The sequence below is a fragment of the Lampris incognitus genome, chromosome 21 (genome assembly GCF_029633865.1).
Source record: "Lampris incognitus isolate fLamInc1 chromosome 21, fLamInc1.hap2, whole genome shotgun sequence".
NCBI lineage: Eukaryota > Metazoa > Chordata > Actinopteri > Lampriformes > Lampridae > Lampris > Lampris incognitus.
The window spans coordinates 11,422,640-11,443,801 of NC_079231.1; the positions used below are offsets into that span (position 1 = coordinate 11,422,640).

The 21,162-nt window shown below is 45.7% G+C and overlaps 1 protein-coding gene across 1 annotated transcript in view; it reads left to right on the forward strand.

The window, feature by feature from the left end:
* The window catches only part of LOC130131813 (receptor tyrosine-protein kinase erbB-4-like), a 350,966-nt gene that overhangs the window by 232,924 nt on the left and 96,880 nt on the right, over positions 1-21,162 (forward strand). The window contains exons 15-17 of the mRNA XM_056301588.1: positions 384-477; positions 3,094-3,248; positions 15,576-15,620. Coding sequence (XP_056157563.1) covers positions 384-477; positions 3,094-3,248; positions 15,576-15,620 — 294 coding nt within the window. The remainder of the gene's footprint in view (positions 1-383; positions 478-3,093; positions 3,249-15,575; positions 15,621-21,162) is intronic.

Consider the following 21,162-nt stretch of genomic DNA (forward strand, 5'->3'; position numbering starts at 1 on the left):
TATGGGGAGGAATTTCCACCAGTCCCTCCAGTCAATATATGAGCAGTTTGTTTTCAGGCAAGCACAGAGAAGATTGTCTGATCCATCTCACATTCTCCCCACCGAGTCTGAGCTCTTACCCTCTGGCAGGCTGTATATAGTACCCCAGCTTTTATTTGTCTCTCCATCCATTTTCTAGTCTGCCTGCCTTTCCGTTACATCAGACTGTCTTCAACTCCTGTCAAACTTTTTTAGAAGTTCCAGAGGCTTATATAATATAATGCAATCTTTCTCTCTCTCTCTCTCTCTCTCTCTCTCTCTCTCTCTCTCTCTCTCTCTCTCTCTCTCTCTCTCTCTCTCTCTCTCTCTCTCTCTCTCTCTCTCTCTCTCTCTCTCTCTCTCAGAGAGGTGCGCGAGTTTGCCAATGGATCTGTGTGTGTTGAGTGTGACAGCCAGTGTGAGAAGATGGATGGAAACATCATGACTTGTCTTGGCCAGGTAAGAACTTTAGTAGTCGTCCCGGTCTTCCCAGCCCACTTACACTTGGGCCCGCCATTCTCTGAAACTGTGGGTCCATTTCCGTTTCGTATCCCCACCTCTTGTTCTTCTTCTGAATAGCATTCATACAGACACACCAGCCCCTATGTGCACATACAAGTACAAAAATCTACACACACAGACAAGTGTGTGAGTACACATTCATGTAAACCCACTCAAACACACATCAAAATGAGATTGGTGTGCGACCTTCTGGAAAAGTCACCCACAAGTCTCTGACCTGATCACACACTCCCACTTGAAAATGTTAAAATTTCACTTTTAAAATGCCATACACACACACACACACACACACACACACACACACACACACACACACACACACACACACACACACACACACAAACTCCTTAGTACATTTCTGCATGTGTTCAAGGTCAGGCTCACCATTTAGGGTGTGATGCTTGTGACTGAAGAGCCACTGAATGTGGCTTCAGACTTCTACTGTGGCGATGGGGGAAGTTGTACAGAGCTGCCAATGTGTCGCATGACCTGTTTTGTAGAATCTGCCTGTTGTGTGAATAACCTTTTATGAATGTCCACAGAGAGGGACAGCGATACAGAGAAAGAGAGAGAGAGAGAGAGAGAGAGTAAAGAGAGAGAGAGAGAGAGCGGGAGAGAGTAAGGAGAGAGAGAGAGAGAGAGAGAGAGAGAGAGAGAGAGAGAGAGAGAGAGAGAGAGAGAGAGAGAGAGAGAGAGAGAGAGAGAGAGAGAGAGAGAGGGAGAGAGTTCCTTGAGAATGCACAGGTTGCTACCTTTGGTATTATGCTGGTCACAGTTCATGAGTAAATAACACAGGAGTCAATCATCCACCGCCGTCCTCACACACATACACACACACACACACACACACAAACACACACACACACACACACACATGGACACACAAATTGAGCATAATTTTTATTGATGGTGGGTTTCTGTATGTCAGTGTGTGCTGCCCATCAGGTCACCATGCCCATCATTAGGACTACAGCATGCTGTCAAAACCAGGCACACACACACACACACACACACACGATACTCTGATACAACCTTCCCAGCCCTCCATCACAGTGGAGCTGCTGCTTTTCTTCAACATGTTGTGAAAACTGTTTGAGCTCTCTGGGCCACCATAGTTGCGATGTGGTGCGAGTTAATTGACAGGATGTGAAAACACTTGGCGAAGTGGGCGGAGTCAGGCGGGTGGTGGAAACGGGGTCAGAGACAGAGAGTGAAATTGGAAGTGAGAATGAGGACACGAGAGGGTTTGGAAATAAGGAAAGGAAGAAGAATACATCGATTGTAGTCAGTCACTGAGGACAGGAGACATGTCTTGTTGGGATGATAGTTGGACAAGACAAGATGGGATTTTCAAGGACCCACATGATGTCGGAAAATTAGCAAGGGAAAAACTTGGAGCTATACAATCGTTCAGGAAAACTCGAAGTGGGGTGGTTATCATTGATTGTATATCAAAGCACCAGAGAGGTAGAGCCCTTCAGAAGTCATCTCTGGGTGACTTGCTTCCCACTCGGATCAAAAGCAAGGAAGAAGGGAGTGATCCTGTCAGCAGAGGCTGAGTCGTTTCAGGACGTTGCAGGTGTGTGTGAGGCAAGAAGTATGAGTAGACTCTGAGAAGGGCAGAAGGAGGACAGTAATGCTTTGTTTGACTTCTGAAGGGCAATTTGCCTGGAAGAGTTATATGATGAGGCCCTATGAGAGAGCTCCTCTCAGGTGTTTGAACATGTTGCTGCGCTGTGTAATGGAGTCACAAGATGTGGGTAGGAAGCTGAGAAAGAGCAAGCAAAGTGCCTGCACTGCATGAGAAATCATGACATGGGGTCAGCACAGTGTCCAAAAAGAATTAGGGAAGAGAAAGTGAATAAGATGAGAGCAGAAAAGGGACTGTTGTATGCTGAAGCTGCGAGAAGAATGGAGAGAAACAACCAGAAAGATGTGAGACAAGAAGCGAAGGAGAACAAGTCAGTCAGGAAGCATGCTGGGTTTTGCTTTCGTAAGGACCAGATGAAGTTTTTGGCATTTTTGGCGATGGTACTTAACTGTACTGCTGGAGTAGAAAGAAAATCTGAGAAAATTGACATAATTGCAGCAAGGACATTTCTGGGTGTTTTAGGAGTTTCTGGAGAAGGTGTGCAGCAGCTGCTGAGGCAGGCTTTTAGTTCCTCTCACAAACCTGTGAAATAACTAGTTTAAATGAGACGACAAGAGGTTTTTTCTCTTTTTTTAGTAAATAGACATTCTGGTCCACTCACCATTCCAGTTGGTGGCAGTAATGCACCAAATCGTTGTTTTCCAACCGCCAATAAACCAAAAGTAGAAGAAGAATATGAAAAGTTTGATCACATTTCTCTTCCTGTCTTCCTGTGTGCTCCTCTGTTCTTTTCCCTTCTCGTCTTTTCTTCTGGTTCTCTTCTCATTGGTTACATTTTATTTCATTGTTTTAACTTTTTTCTTATTTTCCCCATCCTCTGCCTCTTCTTCATCTACTTTGCTCCTTCTCCATATCTCCTTCGTTCCTTCTAACTCTTCTCTTCCTTCTCTCCTCTCTCTCAGGGTCCAGATCAGTGTGTAAAGTGTCTCCATTTTAAAGACGGGCCCAACTGTGTGGAAAAATGCCCCGACGGTGTGCAGGGGGCAAACAGTTTCATCTTCAAGTACGCCAAGGCCAACAATGAGTGCCACCCCTGCCACGCCAACTGCACCCAGGGGTAAGAGAGGGAGCCCGGGGATGTTAGCCAGGGATGTGGATGTGTGTGTGTGTGTGTGTATACATGTAGCGCTATCTATCCCTGTTAACTGTCAAGGACAACGCTCCTGAGTTCTCTATACAACTCGGTATCCAATAAACTATTGAAGTATGTTAACTTCGCTTCTTATGTGTTTAAAGTATGTTCTAAAGGCTATAAATGTCTTACAGTGTCATCTGGTAACTCCAGCTAAAAAGTTGACTACCCCTTTAAGGCGCTTAAATATGGCATATGACCCATTTAAGGCAATCTAACATGGTCTAGACATCTCTGGGTGTCACTAGGTTACTTCCAGTAAAAAGGTGGACTAGCCCTTTAAGGTTGTCTCAACATGTCACTTATCATAGCCTAGACACCACAGGAATAAACACACATGAATAATCCACACTCACACAGGTACATAGAATTATATATACAAATGTATTATGAGTAATAATTATTAGAATTAATTAAAGTAATAAGCCTCAATGGCTAACAAGCATCTGCATTCATATACACACAAATGAATCAGACCAACACATTAGCATACAGCTCAACAACCCTATAACTAAGCCGGCAATAAAAATAAAAGAAAGTCAATCCCCAGTTGCAGCCCTGTTTCTTTATCGGGTACGCTGGGGCCCTAAATAGCCCTCTTCGCTCCCCTTGGGAGCCCGCACATCCAGCTTGTACTCACAAAGAATGCTCCTCTTCGTCTCGCGCTTCCCACCGCAGTGCAGCAGTAAACGTCAGGCCGGCAGCCATCCTAGCTAAATGGCTAGTTAGCCGTTAGCACCATCTCACGGTCGAACCGTGCGCTCGCCTCGGCAGCACAACACGGCAACAGACGACTCCTTCTGCGTTCCTCGATGGTCGCATGAACACACCACTACACTGTAACTGATAACGTTACTTTGCTAAACTAGAAGACGGCCCGACTCACTGTGGGGCAAGCCCCGTACCGCATCCAGTCCATTCGCGCGTCTCGCTGTGCTAGCAACGAACACCGACTGGCTAGCTCGCTCCGTAACGTCGCTGGGTCCACATATGGGACTGACGAGTAGTCCGTTTGTCTCCCCAGTCCACACAAACAGTTCCCGGGATGGGTCTCGGTCAGACACCCGCACACATCACTGTTCACTAAACTTCAATTACATTTCTCTCACCGCAATGTAGCATATAACAACTCGACATCAAACTGCTCCGTTTTTCTCACACAAGGGACGAGTGACCTACTTTCTCTCCCAGTCTAGTCTGCTCGCGCTGACGTTCCCTGCTGCCCTCTCAACCAATCACATTCAAGGTAAGTTATTCTCTCCACAGCCAACCAATCACAACAATGGTAAGTTATTCTCTCCACAGCCAACCAATCACAACAATGGTAACTTTTCAATAATAAAAGTAAATGCATTTCACATTGGTAAACAACTGTTTTGCAGAACAATATCAACAATATAATATATTCATATTCAAAAGGTTAACAAAATAACAAACATAGGCCAAACTCTTATCTAATAGTGCAATATAATATATCTAGGGCCTATAATTTAACCACAGGGTTACACCCTCCCCCTACTGAAGGTGCGAATGCCCTCATTCACCTAAATCTAACTAGTAAGGTCTCTGAACATCTGAGGGTATAAACTAAGTGTGGTGCACTAACTCTTTTCTATCCTGATAGTGACACCTCTGTGTACTATAGTTATAGGCTTATCGCTGGCTTTTCCTGGCTCATCATAGGTAAGTCTTACGACTGGCTTTACTAATCTCTTCGGCCTACCTACTGGTTGTCTTTGGGGACTAGCTTCCTCATCTACGCTGCTAGCTTGGCCCTCATCTATGTCAGACTCTGACTCTTGAGCTAACTCTTGAGCTAACTCTTCTTCAGACTCATTCTCCCTCTCTTCTTCTTCTTCACTTTGGTCTTCGTCATTGTTGTCATCATTTGGTTCTTCGTCACTATTCTCTTCAGTTCTAGCACCAGGAGTTTCCTCTTCCTCATGAGGGATAACTGCTTGTTCCCGTGCAGCTCTACGCTTCTTCAGGACATCTTCCAGGTAAGTGCTGTAGGGTCTTGGTATCGGTCTCTCGTACTCAGACTCTGTAGATGAGTCGGTCGAGCCCTCTTCACTATCCTCTTCTTCTGTACTGACTGTTTGAGACTGTTTGGTTTGTTGCTTCTTTCTTGTGTCGGCTCTTGTCTTTGGCTTTGGTGGTGGTCTGCGGTCGCTCTCTTCTCTTTGCATTCTGACTTGTTGCCCAATAGGTAAGAGATGATCTCGGTGTAATGTTCTGATTCCTCTGTTTCCTTCCGCTTGCTTCACTCTGTAGACAGGTAAGTTTGGCATCTGACTCACAACCACATGAGGAATCTCTTTCCATCGGCTTTGGAGTTTGTGCTTGCCTTTGAGTCCAAGATTCTTCACCAACACTCTGTCGCCGGGTTCCAGGTTTTGTGATCCCCATCACTTTCAGCATTTCTCTGATTGTCTGGCTTTCGAAGTCTCGGCCTTGGTCTGAGTGGATCCTTGCTGGCAGACCATAGTTTACGAAGAACTTCTCGTTGAGAACTTTTGCGACTGTGAGTGCCTTCTGGTTCTTCGTTGGGTAGGCTTGTGCATAGCGGGTAAAGTGATCAGTGACCACTAGCACGTTGCCAATACCCTTGGAGTCTGGCTCCACCGCCTCCTCTTCTCTGGATTCAGTGTGCCTAGCATGGACAGCAGGGTACGGTTGAACCGTTCTGGTTGTGGATCTCCTTGTGGGTGGTAGGGAGAGGTTCTGGACTTTCGTATCCCCTTGGAAGCCCGCACATCCAGCTTGTACTCACAAAGAATGCTCCTCTTCGTCTCGCGCTTCCCACCGCAGTGCAGCAGTGAACGTCAGGCCGGCAGCCATCCTAGCTAACTGGCTAGTTAGCCGTTAGCACCATCTCACGGTCGAACCGTGCGCTCGCCTCGGCAGCACAACACGGCAACAGATGACTCCTTCTGCGTTCCTCGATGGTCACATGAACACACCACTACACTGTAACTGATAACATTACTTCGCTAAACTAGAAGACGGCCCAACTCACTGTGGGGCAAGCCCCTTACTGCATCCAGTCCATCCACGCGTCTCGCCGTACTAGCAACGAACACCGACTGGCTAGCTCGCTCCGTAACGTCGCTGGGTCCACATATGGGACTGACGAGTAGTCAATTTGTCTCCCCAGTCCACACAAACAGTTCTTGGGATGGGTCTCGGTCAGACACCCGCACACATCACTGTTCACTAAACTTCAATTACGTTTCTCTCACTGCAATGTAGCATATAACAACTCGACATCAAACTGCTCCGTTTTTCTCACACAAGGGACGAGTGACCTACTTTCTCTCCCAGTCTAGTCTGCTCGCGCTGACGTTCCCCGCTGCCCTCTCAACCAATCACATTCAAGGTAAGTTATTCTCTCCACAGCCAACCAATCACAACAATGGTAAGTTATTCTCTCCACAGCCAACCAATCACAACAATGGTAAGTTATTCTCTCCACAGCCAACCAATCACAACAATGGTAACTTTTCAATAATAAAAGTAAATGCATTTCACATTGGTAAACAACTGTTTTGCAGAACAATATCAACAATATAATATATTCATATTCAAAAGGTTAACAAAATAACAAACATAGGCCAAACTCTTATCTAATAGTGCAATATAATATATCTAAGGCCTATAATTTAACCACAGGGTTACATACGCTACCCAGGGTAGTCCAACCTTGGTGGTCGTCCCCTGTGTGGAGTTTGCATGTTCTCCCCGTGTCCGCGTGGATTTCCTCTGGGGACTGCGGTTTCCTCCCACAGTCCAAAGACATGTAGGTCAGGTGAATCGGCTGTACTAAATTGTCCCTAGGTGTAAATATGTGTGTGTGTGTCTGTGTGTGTGTGTGTGTGGACATGTTGGCCCTGTGGTGGCCCGGCAGCCTGTCCAGGGTGTCTCCCCAGCTGCCGCAATAATTGCTGGGATAGGCTCCAGCATCCCTGTGACCCTGAGAGCAGAATAAGTGGTTTGGATAATGGATGGATATATATATATATATATATATATATATATATATATATATATATATATATATATATCAACACGGATACAGGAAAAAAGCTTTAATGCATTGCAGTTAAATGTTACCTGCTATGCATTAAAACCTTTTTCCTGTATCCGTGTTCGTGTTGATATTCCGCTCCTCATTAGTTGAGCACTTACAACACCATTGATGGTTTCGGAAAAAAAACGCTATATATATATATATACATATATATATATATATAGCGTATATATATATATATACATATATATATGTTTAAATGGCTGATGTAAAGGGTTAAAGCCCTATAGGCTTAGCTCTACTTTGTATATTTTCAGTCATATCCTGGCCCATAATAAATAACCGATGTTCAGTGATGGTCATGTTAAGTACCTTTCTGTTGTTCCTAGGAGGGGTGGGGCTGGAGAACAAAGGAAGAGAAATTTGAAATTGGAAGGAATGTTTGAGGCGGGGAGTTAGAAATCAGGGGGAGAAGCTTTGTTTTGTTACCTGTGAAGGCAAAAAACTGGCTCTGTGTTGTGGATTTAAATCATAATCGTAAGAATGGTTCAATGAACTAAAAAGACTACAAACATGGAACAAAGTCTGTGAATACAGCATCCGGATGGACTTCTTTTCACCATTTCCTGGTTGTCTGCCACTGAGACTGAGTCTTTGTGAGTTTTTCTTTTTGCAATGAATTGCTGTTTTCTTTTGAGTTCTGTTTTTGCATTTGAAGAGGGATTTTTGCCTGTGGCTTTTGTTTGAAAGGGTTTTTGTACTTCTCATGAAGTTTCTTATGGACATTTAAGGTTAATTAAGTGAGCAGTTGATACAGTAGATTTAATAGATCTGTTTATGGGAACATAAACATGTTGGGAAATATGTGTGAAATCTGTGTAGGGGACCAGAGGATGTGCTCCAATTATCGGGGCATCACACTGCTCAGCCTCCCTGGGAAAGTCTACTCTAGGGTGCTGGAAAGGAGGAGGCTCCGACTGATTGTTGAAAATCAGATCCAGGAGGAAAAATGTGGACTCCATCCTGGCCGTGGGACAGCGGACCAACTCTTTACCCTTGCGGAGGTGCTGAGGGGGGCATGGGAGTTTGACCAGCCAGTCCACATGTGTTTTGTGGACTTGGAGAAGGCTTACAACCGTGTACCCCGGGGCACTCTGGGGGGTTACTGCGGGACTATGGGGTACCGGCACAGTTGCTACAAGCCAACCGGTCCTTGTATAACCAAAGTGAGAGCTGTGTCTGTATTCTCGGCACAAAGTCAAACACGTTTTTGGGGGCTGTCGGACTCCGCCAAGGTTGTCTCTTGTCTTCGATTCTGTTTGTGGTATTCATGGACAGGATCTCAAGGCACAGCCAAGGTGAAGAGTGTGTCCGTTTCGGGAACCCCAGAATTGCATCTCTGCTCTTCGCAGATGATGTGGTTTTGTTGGCTTCATCAGAATGCAACCTCCAGTGTGCACTAGAGCGGTTTGCAGCTGAGTGTGAAGTGACTGGGATGAGATTCAGCACCTCGCAAGTCTGAGGCCATGGTTCTCTACCGGAAAATGGTGGATTGCTCCCTCCGGGTTGGGGATGAGCTGTTGCCTCAAGTGAAGGAGTTCAAGTATCTCGGGGTCTTGTTCATGAGTGAGGGTAGGATGGAGCAGGAGATTGACAGGCGGATTGGTGCAGCATCAGCATTAGTGTGGACGTTGTACCGGACCGTTGTGGTGAAGAGGGAGCTGAGTCAGAAGGCAAAGCTCTCAATTTACCAGTCAGTCTTCATTCCAACCCTCACCTATGGTCATGAGCTTTGGGTAGTGACCGAAAGGATGAGATTGCTGATAAAAGCAGCTGAAATGAATTTCCTCTGTAGGGTGTCTGGGCTCAGCCTTAGAGATAGGGTGAGGAGCTCAGACATCCGGAGGGAGCTCCAAGTAGAGCTGCTGCTCCTTCATGTTGAAAGGAGCCAGTTGAGGTGGTTTGGGCATGTAATTAGGATGCCTCCTGGGCACCTTCCTTTGGAGGTTTCCCAGGCACATCCAACTGGGAGGAGACCCTGGGGTAGACTCAGAACTCGCTGGAGGGACTACATGTCCATTCTGGCCTGGGAACGCCTTGAGATCCCCCAGGAGGAGCTGGAGGACGTTGCTGGGGAGAGGGACGTCTGGACTGCCCTACTTAGCTTGCTGCCACTGTGACCCAACCCCAGAGAAGCGGCTGATGATGAGATGAGATGAGATGAGATGAGATGAGATGAGATGAGATGAGATATGTATGGGAAGCAAGTGTTTGTGATTATTGAGTTTTGGGGAGTGAACATACAATTTAGTATTTTACCTTAACACTGACAATAGAAATAACAGTAGTATCCTGAACTCGTTTAATAACTAGGCTTTGGAAAATGGGCTGATTGTTACAGGTCGTGGCCCATACGGGTGTCTACATTTACTTTGTTACTTAGACTGGGGATGAGCACTAACTCAGACCAGATCTTGCCTGGGTCAGAGTTCATCTCCAGTCCAAAGCCTCTGGTAGCTTTTCATCAAAGTTAGCCCTTCAGTGGTCAGGGTCAGCAGAAGTGATGAAAAGGCCAGAGCCAGTGAATTACGGGGTTAGTTGGTTAGATCATACTCATAAACAGGATACAGTGAATGTGGTGGATATTAAACCATATTTTGGGGTATCTCCCTTGATGTCACCGGCTTGGTGTGGGGGGGGGGGGGTAGGATCTGTGGCAACACCACAAGCATGAAAGCTTATGTATGTTTAAATGGTTAATCTAAAGTGTTAAAGCTGTGCAGGGTTAGCTCTACCTTGTACCTTGAAGCAAGTGTTTGATTTTATTGCATTTTGAGGGAGAGAATGTACAAGTTAGTATTTTACTAGGCTTTGGAAAATGGTCTGATTGTTACTGTGTGTGTGTGTGTGTGTGTGTGTGTGTGTGTGTGTGTGTGTGTGTGTGTGTGTGTGTGTGTGTGTGTGTGTGTGTGCGTGCGTGCGTGCGTGCGTGCGTGTGTGTGTGTGCGTGTGCGTGCGCGCGCGCGCATAAATCTCTGAGATTCTGTTTTGAGGGTTTGCTCGCTGAAGTACTTCCATCTGGAGCCTCTTCTTCCTGCATTTTTGAAATACAAGCATTGTTAAGAAACATCACAGGTGGGCTTCATGGCCGTGGGTTGAAAAGAGGGGGGGGGTGGACCTTTATTTACATCCAACTGTTAAACAAATCAAGTCGTTTGACTTGCAGGAGAGAGAGGCGGCTGACTTACCTGTACATGTTTTTGTTCAGAAAAAACATGTACACTCCGTCATGTCAATAAAGCACATTGAAGTTGAAAATGGGAACAGAATTGAGGTAGAGAAGGGATAGAAAGCAAGAGATGAAGAGATCATGGTCAGCCACTGGATTTGGTTTCTTGCTCAGCAGCACCACAGCAGGGAAGATGGCTCGCCTGAGACCCGAGCTTTCGTTTTGTATGCATTTTTAATTTGTCCTAGCATTGTCTTTGAACAGGAGGTAGTTTCTGAAAAAGATGATGTCCTCATATGGGGACAATGGGTTTATTTTACTGTATAACACAAAAAGTCACCAGTGTGTAACAAAGTATAAAACTGTTTATTTCAATGCCTGAATATTACTACTACTACTACTACTTTCGGCTGCATTGTTTGCAGTTTTGTTTTTGCACAGCAAAATTTCAGTGCCTGAACATTGCTGTGCAAAAACAAAGTTGCAAACAATGGAACATTTGTCAAGTCAAATTTATTTATGAAACACATTTAAAAACAACCCATGCTGACCAGAGAGTTGTATAGACCAGAGCAGGTAGCTAAAACACAAATACAAGAACCACTGACATAAACAACAAGGCACACAGCTCGTAGGCACAAATAAACAACACATGGGCATAGGCACAATCCAGAACTCAGCCACATCAGGAGGATTCAAACGCTTTGTTCAACATTTTGTAATTATGTAGGAATTTTCCTTGCTCCATACTCCAAACTAGTAATGTCCTTTTTGTCTGTAGCAACAGTCTGTCACACCTATTGGCCAGTGTGAAATGCTGCGTAACAGTTGGGTTCAGTTTGTAAACATAGGAACACATTACATGTCACACACCACACACGAGCTTTCCCAGAGCAGCCTTTTTCTGTGCAGCACGTTGGGTTTTACATGTTGACCATCTCTGGACGATGCGCAGCAGAAGTTGTGCAGACTGAGACATGGGGTACTGGACTGACCTGATGTTTGCCTTTTTGCAAAAGGCATATGTTCTCTTCCTGTACATGTTCAGTGTCACACTTGGTCAAGTATGCCTGAGCCACTGTCATGCGAAACTTAAGGGACTGCGCTACGCCCTTTCTTGGTGTACCATGTTCAGTGTTGTCTTGACGATACACTAGCCAGCTGTCGGCTAAAGCGAGATCAGTGAAGTGTGTCAGCATCTGAATTGTCCTCTTCTTGGTTTGGACGCTCATTCGGTAGTAGCTCATCGTCCTGTCTACCAAGTCAACCCCACCCATCTTGGAGTTGTACTCGCACACAATACTTGGTCATGTGACAGTCATATTGTTTGTCTTTCTTGGACCATCTTCTGGCTGTTCAGCATGGACAGCTGTGAGCATCAAAATTGGTTTGTTGTCATACCACTTCCTACACATACCTTACCATCTCCACTGGTAACTGATGCTGAGGCACCTCTTCCTTGCTGTTTCATGGTTTGGTCACTTGGTAGCTCTTGCAGTGCTTTAGTGACCCAGCTCTTCATTACTGTACTAGTCAGGTACACCTCCCTGTCCAGCATTTGATCCACAGCTGTCATGGTTGTGAAGAACTGATCAGTCTACTTTTGTACTAGGATGCAGTTGTAGCCAGACAGTCGATGACCAAGGCTCCTAAACCCAGTCCTTCTGTTTCCTGAACCTGTGAACCCAGTGCGTTTGCACCTTGATGCACTTCAAAGTCCAGCAATATGCCATCCGCTGAAGCCAGCACAAAGATCTTCATGCCAACTGGATTGGCCTTTAGTGGCACATACTGTCGAAATGGACAGGCTCCTGTAAAAGGGATCATCTGCTCATCAATTGACACACATTCCAGTCGAGCCTGAAGCAAGCAGCCTTTGAGAATACGATCAATAAAAGGCCTCATCTTCCAGAATCTGTCAGTTTTCCTCATGCCTTCTGAAATGTCATCACCAGTGACTACTTTTAGCTAGTGGCAGGGATTCTTCAGGCATTGGAGCAGAACGTCCTCATTTGTGGGTAAGGCACGCAAGACATCAAAATTAATGATTGAGCAGCACAGTGGCCCAGTGGTTAGCACTGTTGCCTCACAGAAAGAAGGTCCTGAGTTTGACCCCCAGGTCATCCCAGGTCCTTTGTGTGTGGAGTTTGCATGTTCTCCCCGTGTCTGTGTGGGTTTCCTGCGGTTGCACCAGTTTCCTCCCACCATCAAAAGACATGCACGTTAGGGTTAGTACTCCCATCTGTGCCCCTGAGCAAGGTATGGCAAGAATAACTGGAGTTGGTCCCTGGTCACTGCACCACAGCTGCCCACTGCTCCTAGCTACAGAATGTGTTGGGATGGGTTAAATGCAGAGCATGAATTTCCCCAAGGGGACTGATAAAGTACACCTTAATCTTAATCTTTCATCCATAAAATTTGATTAGGTTTTGTACCTTGTCCTTGCTGTGAAAACGACTTGACTGAGATGCCCGCCATCTTGTTTTCACACTGATCAGTGTTTTGTGCTTTTGCTGCCATTAGATGGCACAAAAAGTGCCATCTAATGGCATGAGGATGCAGGGTCGCAGGAGGTTACACTGCCATCCTCACTCTGCCATCCTCCGGTTTAACGGCAGTGTCTCTACTGTTGGGGATGAATGACAGTGCTTACAGACAGATATGAACCCAGGCCATAGACAGACATTTAAATGTTAGCCATCAAATTTCAAAAGGCAGTTTAATCCATAAAAGAAGTCCGACTTCAATAAAGACAGCATCCCTCTGTCCCGACATTTCCATTGTGAGAGAAGTGCTTTGTTCTCAAGCTCAAGTTGATTCAAGATGAAACTGCAAGGCACACACACACACACACACAGGCTGTTCTTGTCTCTATCCACACAATGGATAGAGACAGTGATCGCTGGCTAATTCCCTGTTTGGTTCACCGTTTAATTGACAACAAAGTGGCTTTGGAAAAGCAGTTGGTAGATTCAACTCGAAAGTTAGCTAGTTAGCTGGCTTCGCTAATTTGCTGTGTGATTTGATTTGCCTTGCACGTTCATGCTCCACATGCACAAACACTGTTCAGAATGAACACACACACACACACACACACACACACACACACACACACACACACACACACACACACACACACACACACACACACAGAGAGAGAGGCTGTGTTTCTGCATATACCCTGCTGTTCAAAGGTCCAAGCTGAAGGAACAAGAATTAATGAGCGGTTTATGTTTTCTCTAATCAGTCACCGTCTACCTGCGGCTGAAATCTCACCTTGCACTGATCAACATGCTGTCAGGGCGACTTTCCCGCTGCTCCGACGGACTTACACAAAGACTAAGAAAGACCAAAGTGATCCGCGAGACGTGGAGAGGACAAAAGAATAGGTGCTTACAAGATGCTCATCATGTGGGGAGTTGAATGAGACTAAAATTATGAAACTGAGTCCTCTCCTTCTCTCTCTCTGAAGATGTACATGCAAGGAAAACCTGATTTTCATGCTGTCTAGAAGCCGGTGTATTGAAGACAACAACTAATATATCCATCCATCCATTATCCAAACCGCTTATCCTGCTCTCAGGGTCGTGGGGAGGCTGGAGCCTATCCCAGCAGTCACTGGGTGGCAGGCGGGGAGACACCCTGGATAGGCCGCCAGGCCATCACAGGGCTGACACACACACATTCACACCAGGGGACAATTGAGTACAGCCAATTCACCTGACCCACACAGAGGATGACCCCAAAGGTTATAGCAAGAACCTAGGACGTTCTTGCTATGAGGTGACTGTGCTAACTGCTGTGCCATAGTGCCGCCCACAACTAATAAATATAAATCCAAATTAAGACTTTAGTAGTAGTTGATGTGAACAGTTGGTGTCTGGTAGGACTTTGCCAGGAGAAATGACAGGGTGCATAGTGTTTTACATCTTCATTATATAAGCCAAATGAGGAAGAGGAAGGCAGGTAGTGTTGGGTTTGAAGAAGATGTGGATATCTGAGACAACAATAGACTTTAATAGTGTCGTACATTGTCTGGTTGAATGAATGGAAGTTTGTTCATGTTTGTTGAGTTTGAGCTCCCAAGTTGAAATGTTTTTCAAGAAGTCAGGCAACATCATGGGCAGCACGGTGGCACAGTGGTTAGTGCTGTCGCCTCACAGCAAGAAGGTCCTGGGTTCAAATCCCGGGGTTGTCCAACCTTGGGGGTCATCGCACGTCGTCCTCTGTGTGGAGTTTACATGTTCTCCCCATGCCTGCGGTGGGTTTTCTGCGGTGCTTCGGTTTCCCCCACCATCAAAAAGACATGCATCTTAGGGTTAATACTCCTGTCTGTGCCCCTGAGCAATGCAATGGAAAGAAGAACTGGAGTTGGTCCCCGGGTGCTGCATGGCAGCTGTCCACTGCTCCTAGCTACACAGCTAGGATGGGTGAAATGCAGAGAAAGAATTTCCCCCACGGGGATCAATAAAGTAGTTAAAAACAAACATTTTATGACGCTGTATGATGATGCCCTGCACCACTAAGAGAATTTACTTAGCAGCAGGTTTTTAATCAAAGTCATTATGTCATGGCTAACATGACATGAGGTAACATGCATAAGGTCATGAGGTGATTAAGGTCAAGGCATCTTCAGGATAGTTGCAGCAGTTTAAAGGTTGTATGTTATCATTTATGTGGACAGCTGTGTAGATGATGATGATAAACAGATGTACTTTAGAGGTACTTTGGTTGTAATATTCATTCAGTTTTAACCACAGAGCTGGACCAAGCATTCACGTTTCCCATGATTCTCAGACTCTCTCTCTGGTCACAGAGGACTGGTGATTTTCCTCTTGTCCCTCGTCATGTTGACAAGAGGTGGGCCGTGCTCGGGGACGGATGTTGCTCGGCTCTATGTGCGGTGACGGGTGATTGACGTGGAGGAAAGACACGAGGAGCGTTGCTCATAATGTAATAATGAGTGGTATCTCTGCTTTCTTTGTCTCCCCAGGTGTGTCGGGCCCAGGCTGCAAGATTGTGTTGGCATGATGGACAGGTAAGCCATCAGAATACTTCATTTATACTGAACAAATCACAGACAACCATTACATACAGACTGTCACAGCTGCTGCTACTACAGTATCACTAACTACTGCTACCAGTACAACCTCAGCTAGTACTACTGCCGGTGCTACTACCCCCATCTTTTACTATTGCTGACTGCTACTATTACAACTGCTAGTATTACTACTACTACTAGAACTGCTATTACTACTACTAGTATCACCACTAAGACTGCTAGGAGTAGTAGCGGTGTAGTACTAATCTACTACACCGCTACTACTCCTACCACTTCGCCACTATTAGTACTACTACAATTATTACTACTACCAGTGTAGTCAAATTCTGTTTAACCGGAAATTACATTTTAGTCCCCAAGGGCTTTATAATCACCTTACATTCTGTGCCATGTACCTCATTACTACTACTACTGCCATTACTACTACTACTGTCATTACTACTACCACTACTACTACTGTCATTACTACCACCAATACTACTACTGTCATTACTACTACTATTGCCATTACTACTACTGCTATTACTACTACTACTGCTATTACCACTACTACTGTCGCTACTACTACCAATACTACTACTGTCATTACTACTACTATTGCCATTACTACTGCTACTGTCATTACTACTACTATTGCCATTACTACTACTACTACTACTGCTACTACTACTACTACTGCCATTACTATGACTACTGTCATTAGCGCTACTACTCTTACTACTACTACTGCCGTTACTACTACTACTGCTATTACTACTACTACTACTACTACTGTCATTACTACTACTACTGCTGCTGCTGCTACAATATCAGTTAGCACTATGACTACTACAGCCATTACTGAAATACCCCTTCTACCACTACCACTAATACTATTCTTGCTTCTGCTGCTATAAAATTAATTTGTACTATCACTGCTGTTACTACAACACCACAACCTGTATTGCTTCCAATACTACAACTGCATTCACCACCACTACTACCACTAATTACCACTACTACTAGTAGTAATACCACCACTGCTTGTGTTGTGTTACTGCTAATACTAAGTATACTGATGTATACATTTTATATATCAGGTACTCAAGAAAATTCACAAAAGCACAGCAAAAATCTGCACAGATGATTTATCCAGTAACACAGACTCAGCAGAGTAAAGAAGCTTCATAAGTCAGCCAGCCAAGTAAAACCACACAGATGAATTTTTTTTTGAAAAGGTAAAAAAAAAAAAAAGAAAAGAGAGAAGGAATGAAGACCTTTTCCTCCTGCGGGAGTGGAATCTGAAGACTCGGGTCCCACGTTTGTTCTTCTGCTGTTGGATGGTGTAACCACCTGTCACGTCTGTGACCCACCGTGTCTGTGTTGTTGTGGAACTGCTCCTCCTAATTAACACAGCAGAGAGAGAGAGAGAGAGAGAGAGAGAGAGAGAGAGAGAGAGAGAGAGAGAGAGAGAGAGAGAGAGAGAGAGAGAGATGGAGCGAGAGATGGGGAGAGCAAAGAAAAGAAAGGGTCCTTTTCTCTGCTTGCTCTCTCTCTCTTTCGCTCTCTCTCTCCATCGCTCTCTTTCTCATAGTATGTGATCTATTTGTAAATAAAAAGGAATTTTAAAATTCAAATTCATTCTCTCTCTCTCTGTTTCTCTCATATTCTTGTTCCCCCTCTCCTTCATTCCTCTTTGTTTTTTGTCTTTCCCTTAAGTTTTGTTTTTCTTTCCTTCTCACCTGCTTCTTTCACTTATCACGTCTTTCTCCTCCTGCTGTCTCCCCTGTTCCTATCTCTCTCTCTCTCTCTCTCTCTCAATCTCTATCGCTCTTTCTCGCTCTTTCTCGCTCACTCGCTCAATCTCTTTCTCTCTCTCTCCTATCTTGACCCCCCCCCCCACCTTCCAAACTACAGCATTACGATTCACCGCGTAGCACCGTATATCTCATTATATCAAAACCCGGGGGCTCTTTGTAATTTTCAACTGCCGTCTTTATGGATGCCAAAATCAATATGGTGAACGCAGCAGCACCTTGTGCTCCCCCACCTGCACACTACATGACTCGTCCATTAGCTGCTAATGGCTTCCATACCACCACCACACACTTACGTCTGCAACCTGCCTGTCAGCCACAGACCGGCGTTCTGTTGAGGCCGTGTGTCCGTGTGAAAAAGAGAAGATTTGGAGGGAGAACAGACGTGTGCGTTGATAAGAGGGTTACAAGAGGTTTGGAGAAAGGCGAGCAGAGGTGCAGCTGAGCCAGTGTGTGCAGGAAGACAACTCAAGTCAACTTTGGAAGTGGAAAAAGCATTTTTCCTTTCGGAGGATCGGAGAAATGAGCACACGTGTTAATGTCAAATGCATCAGTATCACTCTGCCTGCATTATTTCCATCATTGTGCCACGGAAAAGAGCTTTTCAAGCTCACCTTGTACTACTGACAACAGCAGAACTTCCCCGGATTAGACGGGGACGTTCTCCGAAAGATAGTGACTTCATTTATCATGGTTTTATTGCCTCAGACAGAAGGCAGGTTATGCTGGTACCTTCCTCCAGCAGGCGGTTGTGATTAATAGAGTAGGAGAGAGTGTCTAACATACTAACGGCTTCAGATTTCTCACCGGTTTAGAGTAAAGGAAGCACACAAACACTCCCCGAGACTTCTCCAGCGTTGTCCTGACCCGTGCAGATGGAATGAGCGGTCTCTCTGTAATTGCGGTGAGCTGTGAACTCTGCAGGGCCGGCCAATTTGGAAGCAGGGTGGTGAAAATGAAGTCCTTTCTCAGAAAACTACCTGAAAGAGAGAGTGGTGTGTGTGTGTGTGTGTGTGTGTGTGTGTGTATGTGTGTGTGTGTATGCGCGCACATGTTCTCCTTGTTTGTTTCTTATCCGGGGCTGTTAGCATTGGAATTTGCAGGAAGACAATTAAGGCAGCAAGATGAGGGATTCTGATAAGGAGTGGTGCAAAATGGAGCGAGCAGAGCGAGAGTGAGGAGGAGGAGGAGATGGAGGAAAACGGGGAAGGATAGATGGATAGAGATAGATGGAGCAGAGTAGAGTAATAGGGCAGTGATGGCTTGGAAGTGTTGGTAGGGGCTGCAACACACTGACACGTTGCTCGGTCTATGCTTTATTAGCTGGTTGTCACCCATCAGCCATCATTGATGGACAGCTAGCAGGCAGACTGAAGTGTGGTCTGCTCGTGTGCACGTGACCTGAAACATGCACCCACACAGTAATTTAGTTAGTAAGTACTAACAAGCTTTCATCAACCCTCACTTTCCTCCCTTTGTCTCTTGCCCTCTTCTCACCAAAGGCAGGACATCTTCTGGTGATGCTGATGCTGACATTTTCATCACCACACTCTCCCGAGGGTCGTCTCAGTGTTAATGAACCCATTATGATGTTTAAACAATTAGTCAATCAAACCGCATTCAACAAATAATGTTCGGCTCAAAATGTAGCATCTCCTCCTCCTCCTGCCTTTGAAATTGACTAGTGCACACAAAACACACACACACACACACACACACACACACAAAACACACACACACACACACACACACACACACACACACGGGGGGGGAAATCTTAAACATGTTGGTGACATGGCTGCTTTAGTTATGGGGATTTGGTCGTCATGCTGGTACTTCATGATAATTACCTGTTGAATCACAATCAGCAACATTTGTTTGTCACATCGTTCCATGCACCTGTGCACATGAAATGAAACGAAACATCGTTTCCCCCAGCCCACAGCAGTGCAACACAAAGACAAAACCTCATATCCAAACGACAAGAACACACACATCCAGTATATCCAGAAAAACAACAAAATGTTTCACTGTCCAAGAGAGCGAGCGCCAGGATGACTGCCAGAACTGCTGGTCTGTATGTGCTAGCAGTTAGCTTAGCCTGCCTCGCCTCCGCGTCCTGTCAGACCACCCAAGGAGCTCCAGGCAGGGTCATGGTCCCTGGGCCCACTGGACAAGCAGACCAGGCTCTCCCAGCCAGACACCTTCGACACACCGCACACTCCACACGACGACAAACACAGTCAACGCTAGGCGAGGCCACTGCCAGACCACCTTCGGTGTTACTGGAACTGCTGGTCTGCATGGGCTAGCAGTTAGCTTAGCCTGCCCTGCTTCAACAACACTTAGCTCAAACCAGCCACTCAGTGGAGGTTACCCAACATGTCTCATCCACCTCCTGGTCTTCCTGTTTACCGTCTCTACATACTTACTGTTAATACTATCCTGCATATTTACCACCAGCAGCTCAGTTTAACTTCAAACAAACAGTTTGGGTTTTTAGAAGTGTGTCTCTGTGTTGTACTCAGTGCTCCTGTAGTCCATGTGTTGGTTTCATTTTCACAGTCATCCATCCTTTTCTTCATATGGACACACAGCTCCACCTTCTCATCTACATGTCAATGTAATGAAGGAAGGAAGGAAAATCCACAATCCTCCTTCAGTGTAAAGAAACACGCCACGGTTCAGACAGAGCTAACCTGGCGCTGCAGCAGTCTGTCCTACTGAATCAAAATGTCATTTTATAAAAAAACTGTTGTTGTTTTCACGGTCAGTTTTGGTTTCGACACAGCCTGCAGGAGATTAATGGCAGGAGTCTCCACCAAGACTTAGCAAAGCAAACACTTAGAAGGAGTTAAACAATAAACCAGTTTTAAAGTGACACATTGATACCTGTCGACTGAAGGAGGATTATGGACTGGTCCTCCATGAGTTGTGGATGACAAGCCGGAGCTGTGTGTCCAGTATGAAGAGTCGGATTGACGACTGTGAAAATGAAGCCTACTTCTGTACTACATGAGTATAAAATAGAGATAGGAGGCTTCCAGGTGGCATGGCGATCTATTCCATTGCCTACCAACACGGGGATCACAGGTTTGAATCCCCATGTTACCTCCGGCTTTTTTGGACATCCCTACAGCCACAACTGGCAGTGTCTGTGGGTGGGAAGCCGGATGTGGGTATGTGTCCTGGTCGCTGCACTAACACCTCCTCTGGTCGGTCGGGGCGCCTGTTCGGGGGGGAGGGGGAACTGGGGGAATAGCGTGAGCCTCCCACACGCTACGTCGCCCTGGTGAAACGCCTCACTGTCAGGTGAAAAGAAGCAGCTGGCGACTCCACATGTATTGGAGGAGGCATGTGGTAGTCTGTAGCCCTCCCCGGATCAGCAGAGGGGGTGGAGCAGCAACCAAGATGGATCGGAATAGCGGGGTAATTGGTCGAGTACAATTGGGGAGAAGGGGGGGGGTAGAGATAGGCTTGAAAAAATCCAAACTATTCCTTTCATGTATATAACAAAATGTGATAACTTTGGCCACAGCCATTTTTGTTTCTTATTTGCCAGTGACAGTCAGTCACATCTCAGCGCTGCCACTTGTCCCGCCTGTGACACGCGGTTGGTGCTGCAGCTAGCAGTCAGGTTATTTTTCTTGCATAGCAATGTGGTCCCCCATTTAATGAACACAGCGTTACTTCCTTTGACCTTCCTTCCTCTCTCTCTCTCC